General features: G+C 38.3%; 1 protein-coding gene across 1 annotated transcript; it reads left to right on the plus strand.

Annotated features, from left to right (window-relative positions):
- The first annotated feature begins 842 nt into the window (after positions 1-842).
- On the plus strand, positions 843-20,126 carry LOC141920209 (interleukin-5 receptor subunit alpha-like). Its single transcript, XM_074816900.1, has 10 exons — positions 843-945; positions 1,270-1,424; positions 1,551-1,698; positions 2,921-3,029; positions 3,115-3,302; positions 6,675-6,811; positions 10,925-11,069; positions 15,019-15,106; positions 16,645-16,735; positions 19,087-20,126. Exons 1-10 carry the CDS (start codon positions 843-845, stop codon positions 19,207-19,209), a joined length of 1,287 nt encoding a protein of 428 aa, XP_074673001.1. The 3' UTR covers positions 19,210-20,126.
- Positions 20,127-20,450: the final 324 nt, after the last annotated feature.

Here is a 20,450-nt window from a genome sequence, read left to right on the forward strand (position 1 = left end):
AAAACAATCAGAGATTGATGTGCCAAGATAAATCAATTAGTTTGTGAGTGAAGGACCCTGAACACAGAAGAATATTGATTCTGTGGAGAACTCAGAAGGCCTCAGAAGTTGTTTTATGTTAAAGCAACCTTTGAATGAATACTCAGTCATCAGAGGAACACCAATTATGTCATTCTAAAACCAACTTTGATCAATGTTGAATTTGTTGCTCACTTTATCCCAAATTTATCAAACACCTGATATACTCTTGCTGATACTCGCTTTTGCAAACGGCAGGATTCATCTCTCCTCAGATAGTTATGGTTCATACTCAGATAGTTATGGTTCATATCCTCCTAAAGCAGATTCCTAAACCAGGTAACATGAATCACAACCTAGAAGTGACAGTTGCTCTACTGCCACTAAAGGCTAGATGACTTGTACAGGTACAGCTGCTGGTTTTGTATCTAGCCAAAGTGACATCAGATGACTCCTACGCAAACTGTCCGCTTTCAGTATCAGTAGTGTTATATCTGTGATCTTGCCTTGCCATCTAAGCAATACTGCCACTCAAAACCAGCTCAATTGGGCACACATGTCCTCTTTGACCCAGGAACCCAGCTAAAGAGTGGGCTTAAATACAAACATCCTGGGAATAGAAGGCACCTATCAACAAAACCTGTTAAACATATGTCGTTTCACATTTATTTCTTATACTTTGGACATCACTTAAGTGGTTAAGTGACTGTTTCCTATTATTTCACAGAATCAAAATGAAAACATCGTGTTCTAACTGCTTTTTCAACCAAACTTGGAACTAAAGAGTCCCAGTTTCTACAGACCTGTGGCCCAAAGCATTTGCTATGGCACATATTACAGTCGTTCCTGTCATGTTGATATTAATTTTTTTCCAGCGTAAGACACTGTTTTCCAGTAGCCTGACAAGTGGACAACAATATGTAGTGGGTAAGTAAAGTATTAAGTAACAGTTCATCTTACACTAGCCATCCCATATGTCTGAACTTATTGTTAAGACACTTTCTACAGACCATAGTGCTAGGAGAGGTTTCCAAGACAAGTAAGAGTGAATCACCTAACATTTTGAGAGCTGCAAATAAGTAAATATGAATCTCACTGCTGAAGTCAGTCATAGAAAGAAACCACCTGTTCCATGTAAGAACAGAGCTTCTGGGAGAGCTGTTGTGTGTGCAAGCCTTGCTGAGAGCCAAATCCTTTGTGTACACAGTGGTGGGCCCTCTCTTCCTCTATGTAATATCTTTGTAATTGCAGATGCACTTGGGCTACATAACATTCTGTGGGTTACCAAGAATGAGTCAAGAGTCATTCTGTCCTGGAATAATAATTTGACAAAAGAAGAAACTGAGAAGTACACTGTGAAGTATATTTTGAGTTATAAATTCTTCAATACCACTCACGAAAGGAAAGTAAGTTGTTCAATGGTTACACATAGTTTAAAGTGAAATCATGCATTACTTCATTCAGTAGATGAATTTGCATAATTTCCCTTACTTAGTACCATCTACTGCGTAATTCCTTCTTCCTCATCATAGGAAAGACTGCAGAAGAAGAAAAAGATAATACGTCTTGAATTACATTCTGGTTTTAATGCTAAAGTTAAAACACAACTTTTTGCAAAAGAAACAGAAGAAGTAATTAAGGAGAGTGGCTGGACAGAATTTACTTACAAGGCACCTCCAGGTCAGCTATTTCCTACATGTTGTTAAGACATCCAAATGTTCGTGATAATGTCCTGTCTTGCTTGGAGACATATTGTTACTATAAAGCTGGCAGAGGAACTCTCTAAGACTCGTTTTGGAGATTTAGAAAGCAGGCACTCTTTGTTGCAGCACTGGATGCATGGGGGATCATTCCACCTAATGTGCATACACTAAAACAAAAATTCATCTTTTATATACCTTAAAGACATGAATATTCATACATTTTCCAAGAAGTCACCACCTTTCTGCCTGTCTACTACATCTACATAATGCTGGCGTTGCAAAACTACACTGCGCATGCGTAGGGATCTTGGGTGGTCGTTGGTGGTCGCTTGGGGAGTTAGCCCCCTACTCCTTTTTCCCTTTTATGGTCACAAGTCTTTTGAGGACAATTTCTTCTTCTTGGATGTTTCCCAACTCTGTGGTCCAGACAAGCTGTTCTTTCTTATCCACCTTGTTTGAGCATTTCTGCCAGGATGTATCTATTCTCCAGGTTAGATATCTTCTCTGTACATTTTAATCATTCAGGCCTTGTTAAATACAAAGTTAAACATTGTTTGGTAAAAGAATTTCTTAATATTCCCCCCTTTGAAACTTCTAGGTATACACAACTGGGTACAACATGACCACATAAGGTATAATGGAATGCTTCTTTTATCACTAATTGTTACAGGCCTCAACGTGCAGGCATCAGCTAGCATGCATCAAAATAATTTCTGAAAGCTCATTATTATCTTATGCTACTTTTTTGGTACAGATTTGTTAAGAAGATGACACATAACACCTTGGTATATTGCAGAATTATTTCCTTTATTAGACATGTTCAGATTCAGAAAACTCCAGCTCTGCCAAACAAGATGTCAGAACAACCCAATCACTGTCTCCATTTTCCCATGCCTCTTGAAGATTGCTTTCTGCATCACCTGGTTTCAGGATAGAAAGAGCAGAGCTTTTCAGCTACAACTCTAGACAATTTTTTTTCTTTAAGTGGGTTAGTAAGGCTTTTGGTGGTAACAGCAGATGTGCTCCTCAGTTGTCATTGTTCAGAAAGCTGAAAGACCCATTTGCTCTCACCTACCACTTATTCATGTTTCTAGAAATAAGGCTACATAATGGATTTGTAAAGGCAACTATCATGTATTATTAGACAATCCATGTAAAATAAATATTAGTCACTCTTTTTTCCCCTTTCTTTGTTGCAGTATATATTCAGAATCTTTCATGCATCATATATAACATTTCTTTTTTTAATTGCACCTGGCATATTAAAGCAGAAGCTCCTGAAGATATCGAGATCTTTTTTTCATACAGGTAAGGGTCTTGTAGAAAAAAAGTATGAAACCATGTTTTTGTACCTAAGTCTTTGATTTACAAGACTCATATTTCCTTCTCACAGACATGTAGGAAAAGATTTTGAATGCCAGCAATATATGAAAAATTCAAGGAAGAAAAACATTGGATGCCATATGAAAGAAATGTATTTCCAACCATCAAGAAAAATCAATTTAAACATAACCATAAGAGATGTGAGAAATAATTCAAGAGGACTGTCTTATTACAAAGCTTTTACACCTCAGACTATAGGTAAGTATTCTATTATTATTTATCATGAAAAATTCATTTATTGGTTACTTCATTGGTCTGGAAAGCAAAGAAAGGAAAGAGGAAAGTGTGACAAAGTCAGAATATTAATTCTAACTGTTTATGCATTCTTCTCTGTTAATTTTACACAAAGATTAAACAAAATGGATTATGGCTCAAAGTTTTTTATTTTTTTCTCTGATGTAATATCGTTTATCTATAAATGGCATTTTAAAAAATTGATAGGCTAGTGTGAGAAAATGCAATTTGAAAAGCATTATACCCTTCTTTTCTCCAGTTTTTTCTATCCTTTCCTTTTTTTATATGCTGAAGAAAATGTGATTTAAAAAAGGAACATAGACACGTCTCATTCATAATTGAATTTAAGAATATGAAAGTTCTCAAACATTAGTAACATTTCTATTTAGGATGCCATTTTTCAGTTACAAATACTTTGACAGTTATTTTTAATTATTGACAGTTTTGAATGATCATATAAAATTATTTCTCCTTACTTCTTTGGGAAGTTTGAATTAATCTCATGGGTAAGAAATTCACCTGAGATTTAGCCCAGACTGCAGATTCAAGTACCTTTTAAATTATGAACATGTTGATCATATTCCAGACCTGTAACATGGGAATCAGTCATAACTCAAGGGATAGCAAAAAACTCATTCAAAACTATCAAAATTTATTCTGAGTTAGATCTCATTTATTCTGTTCTAAGATATTAGAATTATTGGCTTTACCTAAAGATTTAGACTGCAATCAGAGCCAGCTATAAGCAAGACATTCTGTTTTAGCAAAATAAAACACCTTCAGGAAAACCTGACTTTTCTGAAAAAAGAAAAAAAAAAAAAAAAAAAAAAAAAGAGGAGGAAGGCTGGAACTAATCTACAGGAAGACTGTATTAGATATTTTCATAGCTGACTGGGCAGACACTCACTTCCAGGCTGGCTGCCTGGGTCTGATCCCACCCGCAGATGCCAGAGCAGAAAACTGGCATAGTACATCCAGTCTTAGGATCAAATGCTTCACACAGCAACAAAAGCTTTCAGGTAATGTTCAGAGGTGATGCCTGAACTACTCTAACTTGCCTGACAGCCTCCTGAGGTTTCCTCCTGTTTGCCCAGCCCCACCTGGGTAGTTTCACACCTTCTCCCACCCCTCTGCTACTCCTGGGGCAACATTCCCACCCAGAGCCTCCCCAGGGAGCACGGGGATGGGGTGACCAGGACTGACCATGGAGGGAAGGGGGGTGGGTGGTGGTGTTGGGAATAAGCAGGAGGGAGCAGGATGTCCCTTCCCTGCTTCTTTCTCCATGCACTGGATCTCCTTCCCCCTTGCTCAGAGCAGCCACCACCTCCTCTTTGCAGAGGCCAGACTGCCAGTGTTTCCTTCCTGCTCTTCTTCCCTGCCCATCTTAGCCATCTTTAGCCATCATCAGGGGTGCACACCGGTCACAACTGGTTCAGCCAACAGCTCCCCCTCCTGTGTCAGTGCCAGGCACAAACCCTGTTAGCTCGCCTTGCCTCTAAAGCCATTACCCAGCTTTGGTAGGGCACAGCAAAATCTGAGCATGCTTGCAGGGGATGTTTTTCACATTGCAAGTAGTGGACTTACTCTTACAAGGCTCCAACATTGCAAACCAGGGCTCTCTTCTCCCTCATGAGAAGGTACTCTTCAGGTCACACACATCAAGAACGGTCATGTGTATCTGGGCTCCCCTTCTTAAACAAGAAAGCCTCCAGCTGGGCTTAGTCCTAGCCCTTGCACAGTCCTGGAGCTCCTGGAGGTCCACTGTCCTGCTGTGATTTACCAGGCCCTGCTATCCAAGCTTCCCTCCAGTAACATGACATATGGTCTGACGAAACAGTATTCATACACACCCTGTGCTTCAGGCAGCCCAAAAATAATCAGTCCTGGCTTTCTGTGTGTGTCGGCTGAAGAAGTTTCCAGAGGAGAGGTGACAAAAGGGAGGAAAAAAAGTTGTTTCCTACTTTTGGCATACTCACAGAAGGGAGAGATGCTCTGGGAATAGTACTTCAGAGACTAAACAAAAAAAAAGCTGCTGTTTACTCTCCTCACCTTTCACGGATAATGGTGTGCCTCCACCCTCAAAGACAGGTGCTGGTCACAGCACCTGCAACAGCTTTGGAGACAGGCAGAAGAAAACAATTTTACAAGCCTGAGCTAGCCCTGGAATAAATGATTTTGCTGACTTTATGGGATCATTGCTCAAAGAGAGGAGACTTCTCAGGGAGAGGAAGAAAAAAGAAGCAAAAAATAAAACCCCAGTGTGACGTACACCCCTGTGGAGAGACACAAGGTCACAGAGCCACACAGAGTGAGCACAGTGGCTTCATGGACCAGTGATGCTACCACTCACTCTCTCTGTCTCTGGCACCACATTGCAGGCATGTCAGCTCCAGACCTCGTTGACCCTGTTCACAGGGATATGCCGTGCACTTCTGCCTCTGCTGGGAGGGCTTTTTCAGAAAACTCCAGCTGCGGTTCCTCCCTTCACATCAATGCAAGAGCAGCCAGGGAGGGCTCAGGCTGCTTGAGTACTCCAGCACACACCTAGAATCAGTGCGTTAACACTCACTGTGCTAGAAAGCAACTGTACACTTGCTTATCTAAACCAAAGGTTAAAATCCTGGGAACCCAAATGTCCCTTGTTTCCAACACTGTACCTTGTCCCTCCCTAAAAAAAACCCATTGCCATCACACTTCTTGCACTTCGTGACTGGAGCACAGGGGTGGGAGTGAGATTTTTTTTTGTTTGTTTACAACTCCTAAGCACATCTTCCTTCTTCCATAGCTAGTGCTCGTCTGTTCATTTACAGGAGAGGTAGACAGATTTCTTAAGCATCTGTGACAAACTTCATATATTGAATAAGACCTGTCAGGAGCTGGTACTCCTTCAGTAACCCCTTATTGAGAGATGAAATTTCATTTTTTTCGAAGTTATAGTACTAGGCTTATGAGCAGACTTGGGGTATCCCACAAAACACATGTATCCTACATGGCAGGGAGCCTGTAGCAACTCGGAGGTCTCCTTGACACCCACACAGACTCTAGAGAGTGAACTCAAAGGGCCCTCTCCTCCCACCCACCCTTGCTACCTTCCCTGGAAAAATATGGGGAAAAAAAAAAGAGAATCCTTTTATTTTGAGACAGAAGTGGATGCCACTTAGTGAGCAGCGCTTTTAAAGAAAATGCGTCACTCACTGAATGCCTTCTTTGGCTGTTGTAAACTCCAAAATAGTCAGCTGTGTATTTTAAGGACGAACACACTGCATTTCTTTTGCATCGGCATAAATATGAGAAAGAACATGAGGTACAGAAGGTCTCTCTGTGCTCTTTTTTCAGAGAAACTGAACCCGCCGATCAACGTCTCAGTTTCCCTTGAAAACAGAAGTATTAAAATTCACTGGAAACCCCCGCCTACTATTGGTTCTGCAAGTAACAAATGCTTTTTGTATCAAGTGAAAATAACAGATCGTAAGGTAATCAGTTTTTTGGCAATACACTTAACCTGTACAACATAACTTCCATAAAAACTAGACATCCCTTGAATTTAACAAAGTTAATACTCAAGCTTTAAAGAAATCCCAAGGTCTTTCCTGAATAATCCAACTTTTCTTGTCTTTCTGTTCAAAAATGGAAAATCAACACATCTTATTAAATCTTTCAGTCATGTTTGCATTGCAGTAGATTGTTTTTTTCTTTTATTCTTGAATTTTAATTGTACATTAGTATCATATTGTTGACTTTTGTTATAGAAAAAGGAGTATTGATTAAAAGAAAAGTTTAACAGCTACTTTAATAACATTTTTTAAGGAAAAAACTGTTGTTGCTATTTCTACATACATCACTAAAAAAATCACCCTTGTTGTTTGCATATATTATATATATATTTAAAAATCTTTCAAGGCATATCAGCAGCTTCTCTTAGTCTTATCACTAAGAAATAGAACAGTGATATATTTTATGTTATGCTGTCTGGTGACTAACTGTCACCTGGCATTACCTGGTGGCATTTTTAAATTACCTAGAAATAACAGCTGAAAAGTTTTCATGCAGGTTCTTATTTGAGCTCCCAAAGAGTAGAAAGCCAAGCACTTAATTCAGAATACAATAAGTATGAAATTCATGTGTGTATTGGAATGTGAATTTTCTGAATCTTTGTTGTTTTAATTCAAGCTATGTTTTGTTTAAGAACCTAAATCTCAGCTAAAACACACACCTCAGTGCACAGTACTCTAACAATAAAAGGCTTATCTAAGGTGGCTGCAAACATTTAAAAGACAATTAAACCCTGAGAGAATGTATGACTAAATTGATATGTATCCACTCTTTGTTAAACACAGTAGAAAGGAGAAGTGCAATGAGGTAGACACGCTATTGATCATATAATGTTATCTTCATAAATTACAGCAGGGTTTATTAATTCAGATGCGCTGCTAATACTGCTAGGCAGCTTCCAGAACAGGGCTGGCTCTTCCCATGTTCCTTTATTGCAGCATGTGGAAAAGGAGCTCAGGTCTGACATGGACATGCCAAACCTTCCCAGTCCTCTTTGTTATTTTCCCAGCAGACAGACATATTAGCCTCCTTCTAGGCCACTTCTGCAAATAATTATCATTCCCTAAACCGTTTCCAAGTCTAATATTTTGAAACCCCTGCCAGAGGCATCCAGGATCTTGTCCCTGTCCATTCACAAAGCTTCTAATCACAAAAGGCAGTGAGCAGAGGGAGCAAGGGATGTTCATGCTGGATCCTTGGTATCCTGTTCAACATTGTGCTAGAACCCTTGTGATCCCTTCCTGCCCATGCACACAGATGTCTTTCCTGTTTCAAGACTCAGAACAAGGGAGGTGGAATTGTGGAGGGATGGGAGTAAGGGGTCCCCTCCCACTGCAGGGCTGGGATATGCCCAGGGTGAGCAGGGGGATCCTACAATCTATAGTGTTCATACGGTCACTGCAGCCCCTGATTCCAGCTTCCTAACACCTTCCACTCTCTGGAAGGAAATGTCAAATACATAAAATAGTCCAGCATTCTTACTTAAATGGAATAAAACTCTCTTATTTTCCTTGTCTTATACAGCTGCTCCTTTGTTTTGTGCACATCTGCAGGATATAAACATAGAGGAGGAAAGCAAAGAAAAATCATTGGGGTATGGAAGTGAATAAACAGCTACAGGGTTTTTTTTCCATAAATGGAATGGTTTGGGAAGACAGGAGAGAGACAGCTGCAACAACAACAACAAAAGACATGTTGAGGGCACCAGTAAGTTAGGGGGGCTTTAAGGTAGATTTGAAGAGAATCGGTGTCAAAGCTAGTAATGATTAAAATGGTAGTTACTTAGACAAGAAGCACAAAATGGCAGGGCAGATGGTGGTGGCGACAAAGTTAAGAAAGAAAACTGCAGCAGTATTATAGGAGACACAGGAGGGAGAAGAATGGAGTAAGCTTGAGATTCTGTTTCCTGATCAAAGCAAGGTCTTAATCATTGTTGCAGAGACTTAATGAGTTGAGGTGTTAGGGTATCCATAAGAGGCTTGTAGATATCTGTTGAAGAACAGGTAAGAGTATAATGATTAAAATATATAAGTCAATATTTATTTATTCTGAATACTTTAAGAGATGATTTGCTGAATACTTATGTGCACAAATAATAATACTCTGATTGATAAAGTTTACAAACAGGGAGCTAAGTCTGCACGTGGAAGCTAGGAAGGGTTGGCAAGTACCATGGGAAAAAAAGATTAGAATTTGAAATGTTGGGTAAGTCTGAAATCAACAAGACAAAATTCAGTAATAAGGAAAATCCCATGATTAGGAAGTACAGGTCAAATGTGCCAACACAAAATAAGGAATTAACATGTAGGCAGCAATGCAGAAGAAAAAAGGTCTGTGGATTACACTGAACCACAAACTGAGTCAATCATTCCATGTTATTACACAAAGGTCAAATATTATTCAAGTATATATGACAGGCATGTCACATGTAAGATGTAGGTTGTGACTAATTCACCCTTCTAGCTGCTGAGTTTCACCTAAAATTTAAAACTGTGCTTTGGGCATCATCACAAAATATAAATATGCTAAAAAAAGTTCAGAGAACATCAGTGAGAGTTATCAAAATGAACATAAGCTTTGAAAACATGCTCTAGGAGTGGAAGACTGAGGAATATGGTCTAGAGTAAAGGAGTGTAACTTGTGTTAACAATCTTCTGGTAAATAAAAGAGCATAGGGATCATACTTATCCACGCCAGCTTGTGAGTAGGATAAAAGTGACTGGCTAAATTTGAAGCAAGGAAAATAGGCTAAAAGTTAGGAAAAGTGTCCTAATTCAAGGACCATCTAGCATGGGAACAGGTTTCTGAGGCTGCTTGGGGATGGCTCTGTATAGAGTTACCGACAATGTATTAGACATCCTCCACAAATGCTCTGGGTACATGTGAATGAAAGTTGCTGCACATCACGACTGCCAGAAGCTGGTCCACATAACTTTATAAGAAGGCTTTCAGTCCTGCATTTTGGAAATTTCCTATGATGACATAAGCTTATTATTGGTCCCCTAGGAACATTCTTAGGCACAGTGCTTGGTTAGCACTTAACCCTTAGAGTGATTTGCAGTTTGTTTTTGAAAGCCCAAGGACTTCCCCCATGTTTACTTACTTTTGAAAAACTTAGCATGTGAACTTTTGGACCTGTTTTTGGTACCAGATCTGGAAAGGTCTTAAACAGTGTGAAGGAAGAGAAAGAAATGGAATGGTACACAAGGTCAAATCCACACTGCACAAGTTGGTATGAGGAGAGCAGCAGAACACATTTTCTTAAAGTTGGCCTTATAGTACTACCTCATTGTGCTTTCTTAACACCAAAGATGCAAAATTTCTGGGGCCCTGTGTGTCTGAGATGCATACTTTCTACTTCTTCACAACTTCCTAACATTATTTTTAATTTTCATAAGCAAGAGTTTCCTCTCCTGCTTTCTTTTTTGTTCCTTCTTAAATTCTTAGCATTGTTTGTTTACAGAAGTTGGTTTCAGTTTTCAAAAGTGATGAATGATTTAGAGATCCCTCTGTTTTAAACTCTGACACCCCTTGTGTGGGCTTGATCTTTTGAAGTGACGTGCTTTCTTTTCTAGGCACAAGTAAGGATGTTTCAAGATAGTCACAAAAATAGTGGGCATCCCTCACCACCAGCCAGCTGAAAAATGCAAGGTTTTATTCTACCAGACAAGAAATTATAGCACACTACCCACACTAAAACTTTGAAACTTGCAGTTTCCTAGTTACTGTATTGGTCCTACACTTGGTGTGATAAAAAATGAAAGGGGAATCAGTGTTTTCAAATTCTTACTGTCCTACTATAGCTGATACCTCCTTTCATCTTATCAGTTCCAGGCTCTCCTTCATTTTCAGTCCTGTGTTTTAACACATGCCAGGTAAGGGTCAGATTGTGTCTGGAAATAAACACTTGTTCTGAAAATCTCTTCCTACTAGGTTAGAGATGTAAATAATAATATTTGACAATCTTAGATTTATATCTGTTTGAACTGCAATGTGAAACCACTTAAAATAACCTCCTGAACCTATCTTGATAGATTGTAGATGTCACTGCAGAGAAATATGAGTATCCATTTCATAAACCAGCAAACAAATGTGCAGCACAAGTGAGGGTAAAGAAAGAGATATGCATAAGAAACAAGATTTGGAGTGAATGGAGTGAACCAGTGTTTATTCATACTGGTAAGTTATCATGTATTTACTATTCATAACCCTTACCATGAGATATGTTGTTACCATTCAACGTATTTACTTCATTATTGAATCCGCTCTTCTCCTTGCTGTATTATTCTACCATAAGAGTGCCTAGAGGCCCATGGCACACACCAGCCTCACACAACCCTAGGTGCTGCAGGGAAAGGCAGTCCTTGGTCTAATGAGTTGGTGCTAAAGCAGTCTAGCTCAGGGCTGTTCTCCTGAGGGAAATTACATCTGACTCTGAGCTTTTAGAAAACAATAATGATCATCAGCTGAAGAGCCTATTAGACCCCCCTGACTGTCCTGCAATGGACAGCCCAAGCATCTCTACAAATGTTTTTAACTGGAGTTAGTAAGCCAAGGAAAGCACAAAAGTTATAACATTCATCAAATCACGTAGTCCTTAAGGACTAAGTCTAATATTTCTTTTACTATATCAGGGGAATAATTTCTTATCTGACAGAGGTAGGAAATGGTTTAGCTCTCATTTAAATATATGTGCTTTCACCCTACATCTCACTTCAGCACAAAATAAACAAGAGCCTTGTAATACTTTCCTTCACTGCCTATGACTAGATTTCAACATTTGTGTGTTAACAAGGGAAACTTGTGCGTTCCGTGATGAAAAAAATGCCTCCACATGCAGCAGTTTCCTGATGTCAGGTTAGGTAAAAGGGAAGTAGTATAATAGAGTGATGCTATATTTATGGAGAGAAACTGGTGTATAGACTTGTCTCAGTACATCGGCAAGCAAAAAAAAATACAATACTATTGGTAGAAAAAAGAAACAAGAAAAATATCTTTATTTAATGCAACAGACTGTTTATTTTGGAATATGTCTTTTTAATCTATTGAGCTTCAAGTATGTCTTTATCTGAAGACACAGGAAATACAAAGCCAGACATAATTATTTTTGCAATGGATTAAATGTAAATTCAGTTATAGGGTTTTTAGGATGTTGCCTGCCTACTCTGTCAGATGCCATACCACATCCCACTGGTCTGCTGGCAACTCTCAGCTGCCACCTTTGTTGGCCCAGATTCATTCATTTAATTTCAAAAGCATTTCACTTGTGAAATGCTTGGAGAAATAAACCTAGTTGTTCCACACATGCATTGTAGTGAAGGAGAACATGTTTCAAGCCATCAGAGACTTGAATTGCCCTTTGGAGATGCTTCTTTCTTCTCACTGAAGACAGAGAGAGCTTAGGACCACAGCTTGGACAGCAGAAGGGTCTGCCTGGTGTCAGGACAGAACCATCTGCTATGTGGGCAGTAGAGGGAGGGGAAATTAGAAGGGCTTTTCCTGATGGGGGAATGTAGAGTTATTCGCTTCCTGCCAGCCCCTCACCAGAAGAAGGAAATGGAGTTGAACAGTCACCCATCCTGGTTCCGGCCTACCAAACCTTGCTCTCAGCAGCTGCAGCTCTCCTTCAACTGTTTTCAACACCGCTGCTTTCCCAGCTTCGGCCACAGCTGTTGTTGAGGTTAAACAACCACAGCATGTTTCCTCCACTTCAGAAAAGTTTATGGTAGATAAGGCCACCATTGCATATAAGGTATAATATCTACATGTGTTTGGTGCAGCATGTTGATTTACCCCTGGAGCATACTGCACATATGCACAAATTCATGTAATGCAGCAATTTCCCTTCTTCCTTTCTGTACTCGGAGAGGATTGGTGGCTTTTATAAAATGAATCTGTGGATACATTATATCGAGGGGTCACATGCTCAGACAATTCTCTTTAAATATCTTCTTTGAAGCCTAGAGAAAGTTTTCTGTCCATTTTATTTTGTATTCTATTGAAATTGTTTTGTCTGCTTCTAATTGGGAACATGTATAAGTGGACATTATGAAGTGCATTTTAATACTGTCTAGATTAAAAAAACCCCTGGTATTAGTAGTATTATTCATGGTAAATCCGTGAAAGTCATGTACCTAATTTCATAGACACAGTGGATTGAAAAAAATGAATCTGTGGAGTAACCTGAAAGGAAAAACATCCATTTGGTGTTTTTATTTTGAAATATGCCAATTGTTCTGCTGAAAGTCTTGAAAGAGTATGCAGTGACCTGCTTTTTGTTTGCTTCTATATGACATTTCAATGTTTCATCTAGGAAGTTTGCTACATTTCTTTAAGAATGCATTTTTAAGGGACATTTCAGCCTCCATTTAAAAAAGCTGAAACATCAAAATGAATTAACATAATTCAAAACATAACTAAAATATTTGTTCTGAAATGTTCCTTTGACATGAAAAGAATTTGTTAATTTTCTCATGGGAAACACATTCATTTTCCATTGGAATTAGCATATGCCCTTGAAAAAAACCCCATAGTTTAAACTGAACCGAACTGTTTAGTATAGAAACTTCTGCTAAAAAAGAAATGTTTAATCAGCTTTATTCATATATAGAAACCTGAAATAATTGGTTTAATTTTTAGAGCTGCTGAGCGTTCATAGATCACTTTGAAGTTAATAGCAATTCAGAGGTGTTCTGCATTTTTGCAAACCAAGCCACTTGTTTCAAAGTACTGTTATCTGTGACTAAGTTTAAGCATTTGCATCTGAAAAAACCCTACCATAGAATGGTCTACCTGAAAGAATATATGTGCTTCTTTTTCTTCCTCCTTTCCAAAATGCATGAAGTAAGACAGCAAGAGAAGCAAACCTCTTTGTGGTTCAGCTGATGCAAAGACCACTGCTTCCTCTTCTCCTGGGTGTGTACGTGATACGGGGTTAGCAGAATGATGCAGAACAATTACCTCAAACAAAAAAATTTCTACTAAACAGTCCAGAGATTGTTCAGAATATATTTTCTGAACCCTCATCTCAAAAGACAGGAAGGGAAAAATTCCATCTTAAAATGAATAAAGAATAGGTTTGTATTTTAGCAGAACATAAAGATTATTCTTATACACAGTTTTGCCCAGAAGTTTGTGAGTTTTTTCTCAGTTACATATCAAATTTGTGGAAATTCATAATATCCTTGGTTTACAATACAGATGGGTTCAAACTGGGAACTATTGTTCAATTCTTTTGTTCTTTGAATTTGATCCTAGATTGATCCTAAAACCACTGTTTAACTGGTCTCCAAATATTAACGTTTTAAGAGCTGTTCCTGCCTGCTTTTTCTTCAAAGTACTTAGTTCAAAGCAATCCAAACTAGTTGTGGTTCTAAAACTAGGTATTAAACAAAAAATAAAATTTGCCAAAAATACATTTTTGATTCAACCAAAGACATTGGTCTTTTGCTATTTTGGGTATTTTGGAGGAAGGAATGCAAGGTACAGAGCAGTAGTATTTGTTGAACAATATAAATATGTATTGCTGGCACTTCTTTAGGACTATACCTATCAGGCTTAAGAAAGGTAAATATAATGAAAACCAAATGTTGGTTCTTGAGTGAAAGAGACTATTTTGTTTGACAAAAAGCTTTTATTTTCATTTTGCCTTAAACCAGATGTGAATGGGTGAGGAGACAGTGGTGGGGGGCTCATGGTGAGTGGAGATGGGAGGTGGCAACAGCAGGAATCCAGAGGCAGCTAGTGTAGAAGCAGGAGCGTCAATAGCAGATGGACAGAGGGTTTGATGTCCAGAGAATCAAGGCTGAATGGCAGTATCCAGTGGCAGGACAGGCCATGCCCAACATGTGAAAGCAGAAATCTAGGGAAAGGAGGGGATGGAGTCTACTGGAGCAGAGGAAGCAAGGAAAAGTGCTGGATCAAGGCAGCAGCAAGGCTGAGGGCTAAAAGGAGGAGGAAGGAACAGTGCTGAAGTCAGAAACCCCTGTTTCCCCTAAAAAAGCTCGAGGAATCTTTAACTCTGGCAGTTCAAGAATGGTGCAATATTTATAAGTTAATATATAATTGATTCATTTATGAACTACCTTTTCCCACATTATTAGCATTAACTTTCCCTCTTCTTTTTAAGAAAAGACAGTGGACATCATGCTGCTAAGCCTCACGTTGTTTTGTCTCCTGATTTTCCTTGGAGGTTTGCTGATATGTGCATGCAGAAGGTAGTGTACATTTCTGGAAGATAGTATAAATTTCTGGTGGAAGAGACGTTAGGGTGAGGGTAAACAAACCATACAATAGATTAAAGTCAAACGCAGATCTTCTCAGATAAATTATGTTTATAAGAAGCAGTAAATTTTGCATTTCCAACTACTACTATGACAAAGGGGTACTAGGTGTAAAGACCTAGTGTTATCACTGTCATCTTACAGCTCCCATCACAGTCCCTGGAGCTCCAGTATCACACCTTACTCTCAGATGTCTTTCTGCCACTATAAATGACATTTTTTCGTCTTACTGCCTCTCTACCCTCAGCGTGACTTTATGGCATGTTTTCGTAGGTTCTTCATTTAGGGCCACCAACGTTAATCATACCAAAGACGAACTGCATTTACCATGTTGCCCAATTTCATTTCATTATCCATGGGTATTTCCGAGAGCAGTCTTTTACTCTAAGCTGCACAGTTTACAAGAAATTAATAAAAAAGGAAAGTCAGGCTGATGGAAGGAATTTGCTTTGTTGTACTATCAGTACAGCAAAATAATGATACTGGCCCTACACCCACCAACAATTAATACAGCCAACTGCCTCTATGCCACTACTTTTCTGACTGGCTACCTAACTTTCCTACTGACATGTCAGAGAAGGCTTTCCTGAAAAATAAACTTGTTCAGGGTAGGATGATAACTCAAGATGCCTTACTATTTGGAAGGTGCAGGATGTAAATGGAACCTGTGTTAAAAGTAAATTGATTATTTATTAATGACTAAATATTATTCCTTGTTAGGGTAAAAGAACTTATCATGTGCTCTATCTTTCAGTAGAAAAAGACTCAAGGAACTATAAATATGAAAGAGTTAATATAAAAATACAAAATAAAAAGTTTCCCCTGGGGCAAACAAACATGTAATTAATTGAAAGCCATCTGCATAAACCAACATAAACCAATATTCTGGTCAAATAATGAGAAGTGACTCTGGCCTCAAGAGAACAGTTCAGCTGGTAAATCTTTTTGGTGGAAAATTTACCTAGTACTCAAAACCAACAACTAATCCTTTGTGATGAAACAAAATGTTTTCATGGTTCTGTGCAGACACCACTCACTCTCAAACCCAAATTCTGTCAGACTTCTGAGTTAGAAATTGTTTCCAAGGCTGTGCCTGCTCCCTGTCATCTGATTTTGCTTTCTTTGATTATCACACTTTATAGGTAATAATTTAAATTATGAAAAGCACGTATAGGAGCAGTTTTTTAGCTATAGACATAGTAGCATGTCACAAACTCTCACTTTCCTTGTAAATCATGTGTTTGTGCATATCCATGCAGTTCTTTTGAATCTCTATCAGGCTAAAAACCAGTCAGACTGAAGGAGAACTGGGAAAAATGTTGAGAAAAACATCTGCAGTGAAACAAAAAAGGGTAGAACAGCTTTAGAAATGGTAGATGCCTGTCTAATTGGTGTATATATTACAAAACATTATTGATTGATCTGATCCTGCAGACATTTAATAGTCGCGCGTCTGTATCACTTCCTTGTAGGTATAGATGCCTGGAAGTTATAACCATGCCTGTTCCACATCCTTCAGATAATATCAAAACTTGGTTAGCTGCAGATGAAACTCACCACCAGGTAGTACATGTCTGTTTTTTTTCTCTCACTACATTGACACATATGATATTACTTGTGATGAGAATGGTACAACATTACATTTGGAGCTGCAGGTCATTTTTAAGATAAACTGGGAAAAAGGTATGCACAATGTTTGTAGTGAAGCCAGAAGACAACAGAAATCTTGTGGAGGTTACAGGACAATGATCTCAGTAAACAGGATGGAGAAAACCCTCAGGGGAGTGTTATCTCTAGTGTTTCAGCATATCCACACTCAATGGGCCAACATCTTAAAGAGCAATCACCCTGACTCCCTGCAGAATAGTCAGTTGTGGGATATTACATGTGTAAGCATGTGGGCAAGTTATCAAAGGGAAAGCTTTTGTGGAGATCTGCAAGTCGTTGTCTATGCTGAGGTAAATGTGCACATTCTTATAGCAAATAAGAGGCGGCTCCACAATGCATGCAACATAACCTACCCCAACTGTGTACCTGCTGTGTGATAAACCCATGTACAGAAGTGTTTACTTTGGAAGAGCTAATGTGCTGTAAGTTCAGATGCTAGCTTATGTCATGGCAAATTACAAGTCTTTGGTCAACTGGACAAAACAGAAAATAAATATTTGTAATATTTGTGTGGCTATCATTAATTGAGCTCCTTGGGTGGCATATTCAGTGTCTCATCACTGTCTGTCACTGTGTGAATTAGAGTTAAAAATACACTAGTCAGGCATGCTCTAGATCCCTATAAGTCCTGAGAAGCTGCAGAGTGAACTGTGCTCCAGGAAGCATGATAAGATTGCCTCTTACCTGGTTCTCCTGCAACACATGATGCAGGTGTGCCCAAACTATGTTTTTTTGGGGGGAAACATCACTGAAATAAAAAACTGTAATGAGGATTTTCTCCATACTATATACTCAAAACATTTGTTCAGAGCCTCTGCAGGATTTCTATTAATTTTACTCTATCCTACATTATTACTGTACTTACACTGTAATATTGAAATGTCTTCTAGTAGTGCATTTAGCCATGTGACTAACATGTGACTAACATTCAGCCAATGTGAGCTGTTATGCCATCTTCTCTCCCAGGGGAAAAATGTATACCTTCCAGTATTGTGTTTTGGTTTTTGTATAAATATATCTACATAATTGCAAACTCTGACAGAAACCATGGACCATCTCAATTCATGAATCACAATTTGAATTGTGAGGCAAGAGGCATGGGTTGTTTTGTTTTGTTTTATTTTAGCTTTTCAAAGACAAATTTATGGAAAAACTGATGTGCATGTGGTATATAATCATATTACAAATGACAAGATTGAAGTGTTTTGAGCTTGCACCTGGAGTTCATTCCACAAGCCTTAGGCTGGCTCCCAAGAGCAGTCTGTGCTCCTCTTCTTTACATTCATCTTCTCAAAAAAGAAAAGCCCAAGAGCTCCAAAACTGGACTGAAGCCAACTCTCTTATTCTCAAGATTCAAAATCTTATTCTCAAGATTCAAAATTCTATGACACTTCTGGCCAAAATTCTTTGACCAGATTTGACCCAAATGGTGCCATATTTAACACCTTTTCTGTGCAAAAACACTTTTGTGCCCTTTTCACTAGTAGTGGTGTGCAGATTAACTTATGGCCATCACATATGGACTGGCAGAATGTAAAGATAAAATCACCACCATCAAACTTATATTCTGTATCTCCCTCAACCCTAGAACTGCATACGCTGCTATTTAGGGGTCTTTATATTCAATATATGAATAAAAATCACAGCAATCAATGATTACCCCAAAAAATATATATAATATCACTAACAGATAAAGACGAGATTTCTTTCCCCAAGCTGTTGCAAACACCTTTGATAGGAAGACCTCAGCATAGCTGTGTAACTACTGTCTAGATGATTACAAGTGGCTGAGATGACTGTTGATGGCACTTCTAGGAAAGATAAATTGAATAAAACATATGGAACTTATCAGAAGCTCAAAGACTGCTGACATCTGAAACAGCAAAGTCACTGGCTTTGGGCATACTATAAGAGTTAAGAAAGAAGGCTGTGGAGAATGGTGATGAGAAAATCTGTTTTACCCAACAGATAAATATAACCCCTGAAAGCTAGACTGTGACTTTGACATGAACCTTAGGTACATAGTCATATCATCCTGGAGGGTGACAAGCAACAAAATTAGGGCTCAGAACAACTAAGGAAATTTTAGATTGAAAGAGTAACTCATATGATCCAGTTACATGACAGAGTAAGTAATCTGTACTAATCACAGATACACCAAATAAGTAACATGCTTGTAACAATATTCAGCATTTATAATACCACCAAATGCAGATGTTGTACATAATGTAATTTTTATCCAACAGAAACAAATGTCAATTAAAATGGAGATGCATTCAGAGGCTACTATGGGAATATCAGAAGAGAGTGGAGATGAGAATGTTCAACAACAGAAATGTTTGAAAGAATCTGGATTAGAAGACCTGTAGGGATGTACGCTTTTTTTATCTGCATGTAAGAGTTACCTTTCTATGAGGTGGACAATATCCTGACAGATCTAAGAACAGCTGATACTGGAGTTTGTCTGAGACTGGTAATTTGAAGTATTTTGAGCTCTGACATTATGCAACTCTTAAAATGATCTTTGGATCACAAAGACAAAGCAGTATCTTGCAGTTTGTCTCTAACTACAACTGATCTTTAGCACAGTAAAATTACAGCACCTCAGACAATATGATCTAATATCGGGTCCACTTGGATTAAAATGGAATTAGAGTTAGTATTTCTTAATGCTGTAATAACTTCCAAGTAACACCTGATAGATCAATGCCTTTGAAGACTGGCCATACAAATCTCATACTAGCTATCCAACATCTGATTGAAGTGGTCATGAGTAATGGTGGAAACAATGAATGTCTGGAAACAGCAACAGAAGCTTACAAAGGTTCTCTAAATCTCAAAAAAAAAAAAATCACTTTCTGAAGTACTGTATTCTGCAAGCAGACATCAAACAGAAAGAAAGTAATTTGTGAAGACATAAGGTCTTCTAATGTGAGGGATTTATTCCTTTGTAATTAGTAAAAGGAGAAAGGTTTTCTTTACCTTTTAGACAAGGAAAAGAAAACAAAGTTTTCATCTGAATTGTGATTGTTTAAATAATGGTAACTCAAAGAAGTTTAAGTTCATAACTGACCAACTATTGCTATTTATTTTTCCCTGTCTTTTTAAAGAAATGTTTCTTGCCATTACCATGAGGTAGAGAGCCATGCAAGTTCGAGATACACAACCAGGGCAGACTATTTTAACTCTTAGTTGAGACAGTATTTATCTGATTACAAGAGAAGGAATATAAGGCCTTGATTTTGCAAAGAAGTTTCTGTAGACTTTTTGTAGGTGGGAAATACAAATAAATGATGGACCTAATTTTCTGGAAGGTTTGGAAACTACCTTAAAAATTCTTGCTTTCATTACTGACAAAATTTCTCCATGTTCAAAATAGTATTCCTTGAAGGAAATATTTGATTACATCTGAAATAACATCTTTTGTTTTATTGTAGAGGACAATATAAAACATTTTTTGTGCTTTTGTGAAGAGTTTTGATGCACCTGAATATGCTTTTTTGGGTAAAAAGTCTCCCTCACCACAGTGGAGAAGTCTAAGAATGGCTGGTAACATCTCAAGAGCCCAAGCTGGAAATGCCTGAACAATAAAAGGACTATCATTCACTTG

This window comes from Strix aluco, chromosome 2 (assembly GCF_031877795.1).
Source record: "Strix aluco isolate bStrAlu1 chromosome 2, bStrAlu1.hap1, whole genome shotgun sequence".
NCBI lineage: Eukaryota > Metazoa > Chordata > Aves > Strigiformes > Strigidae > Strix > Strix aluco.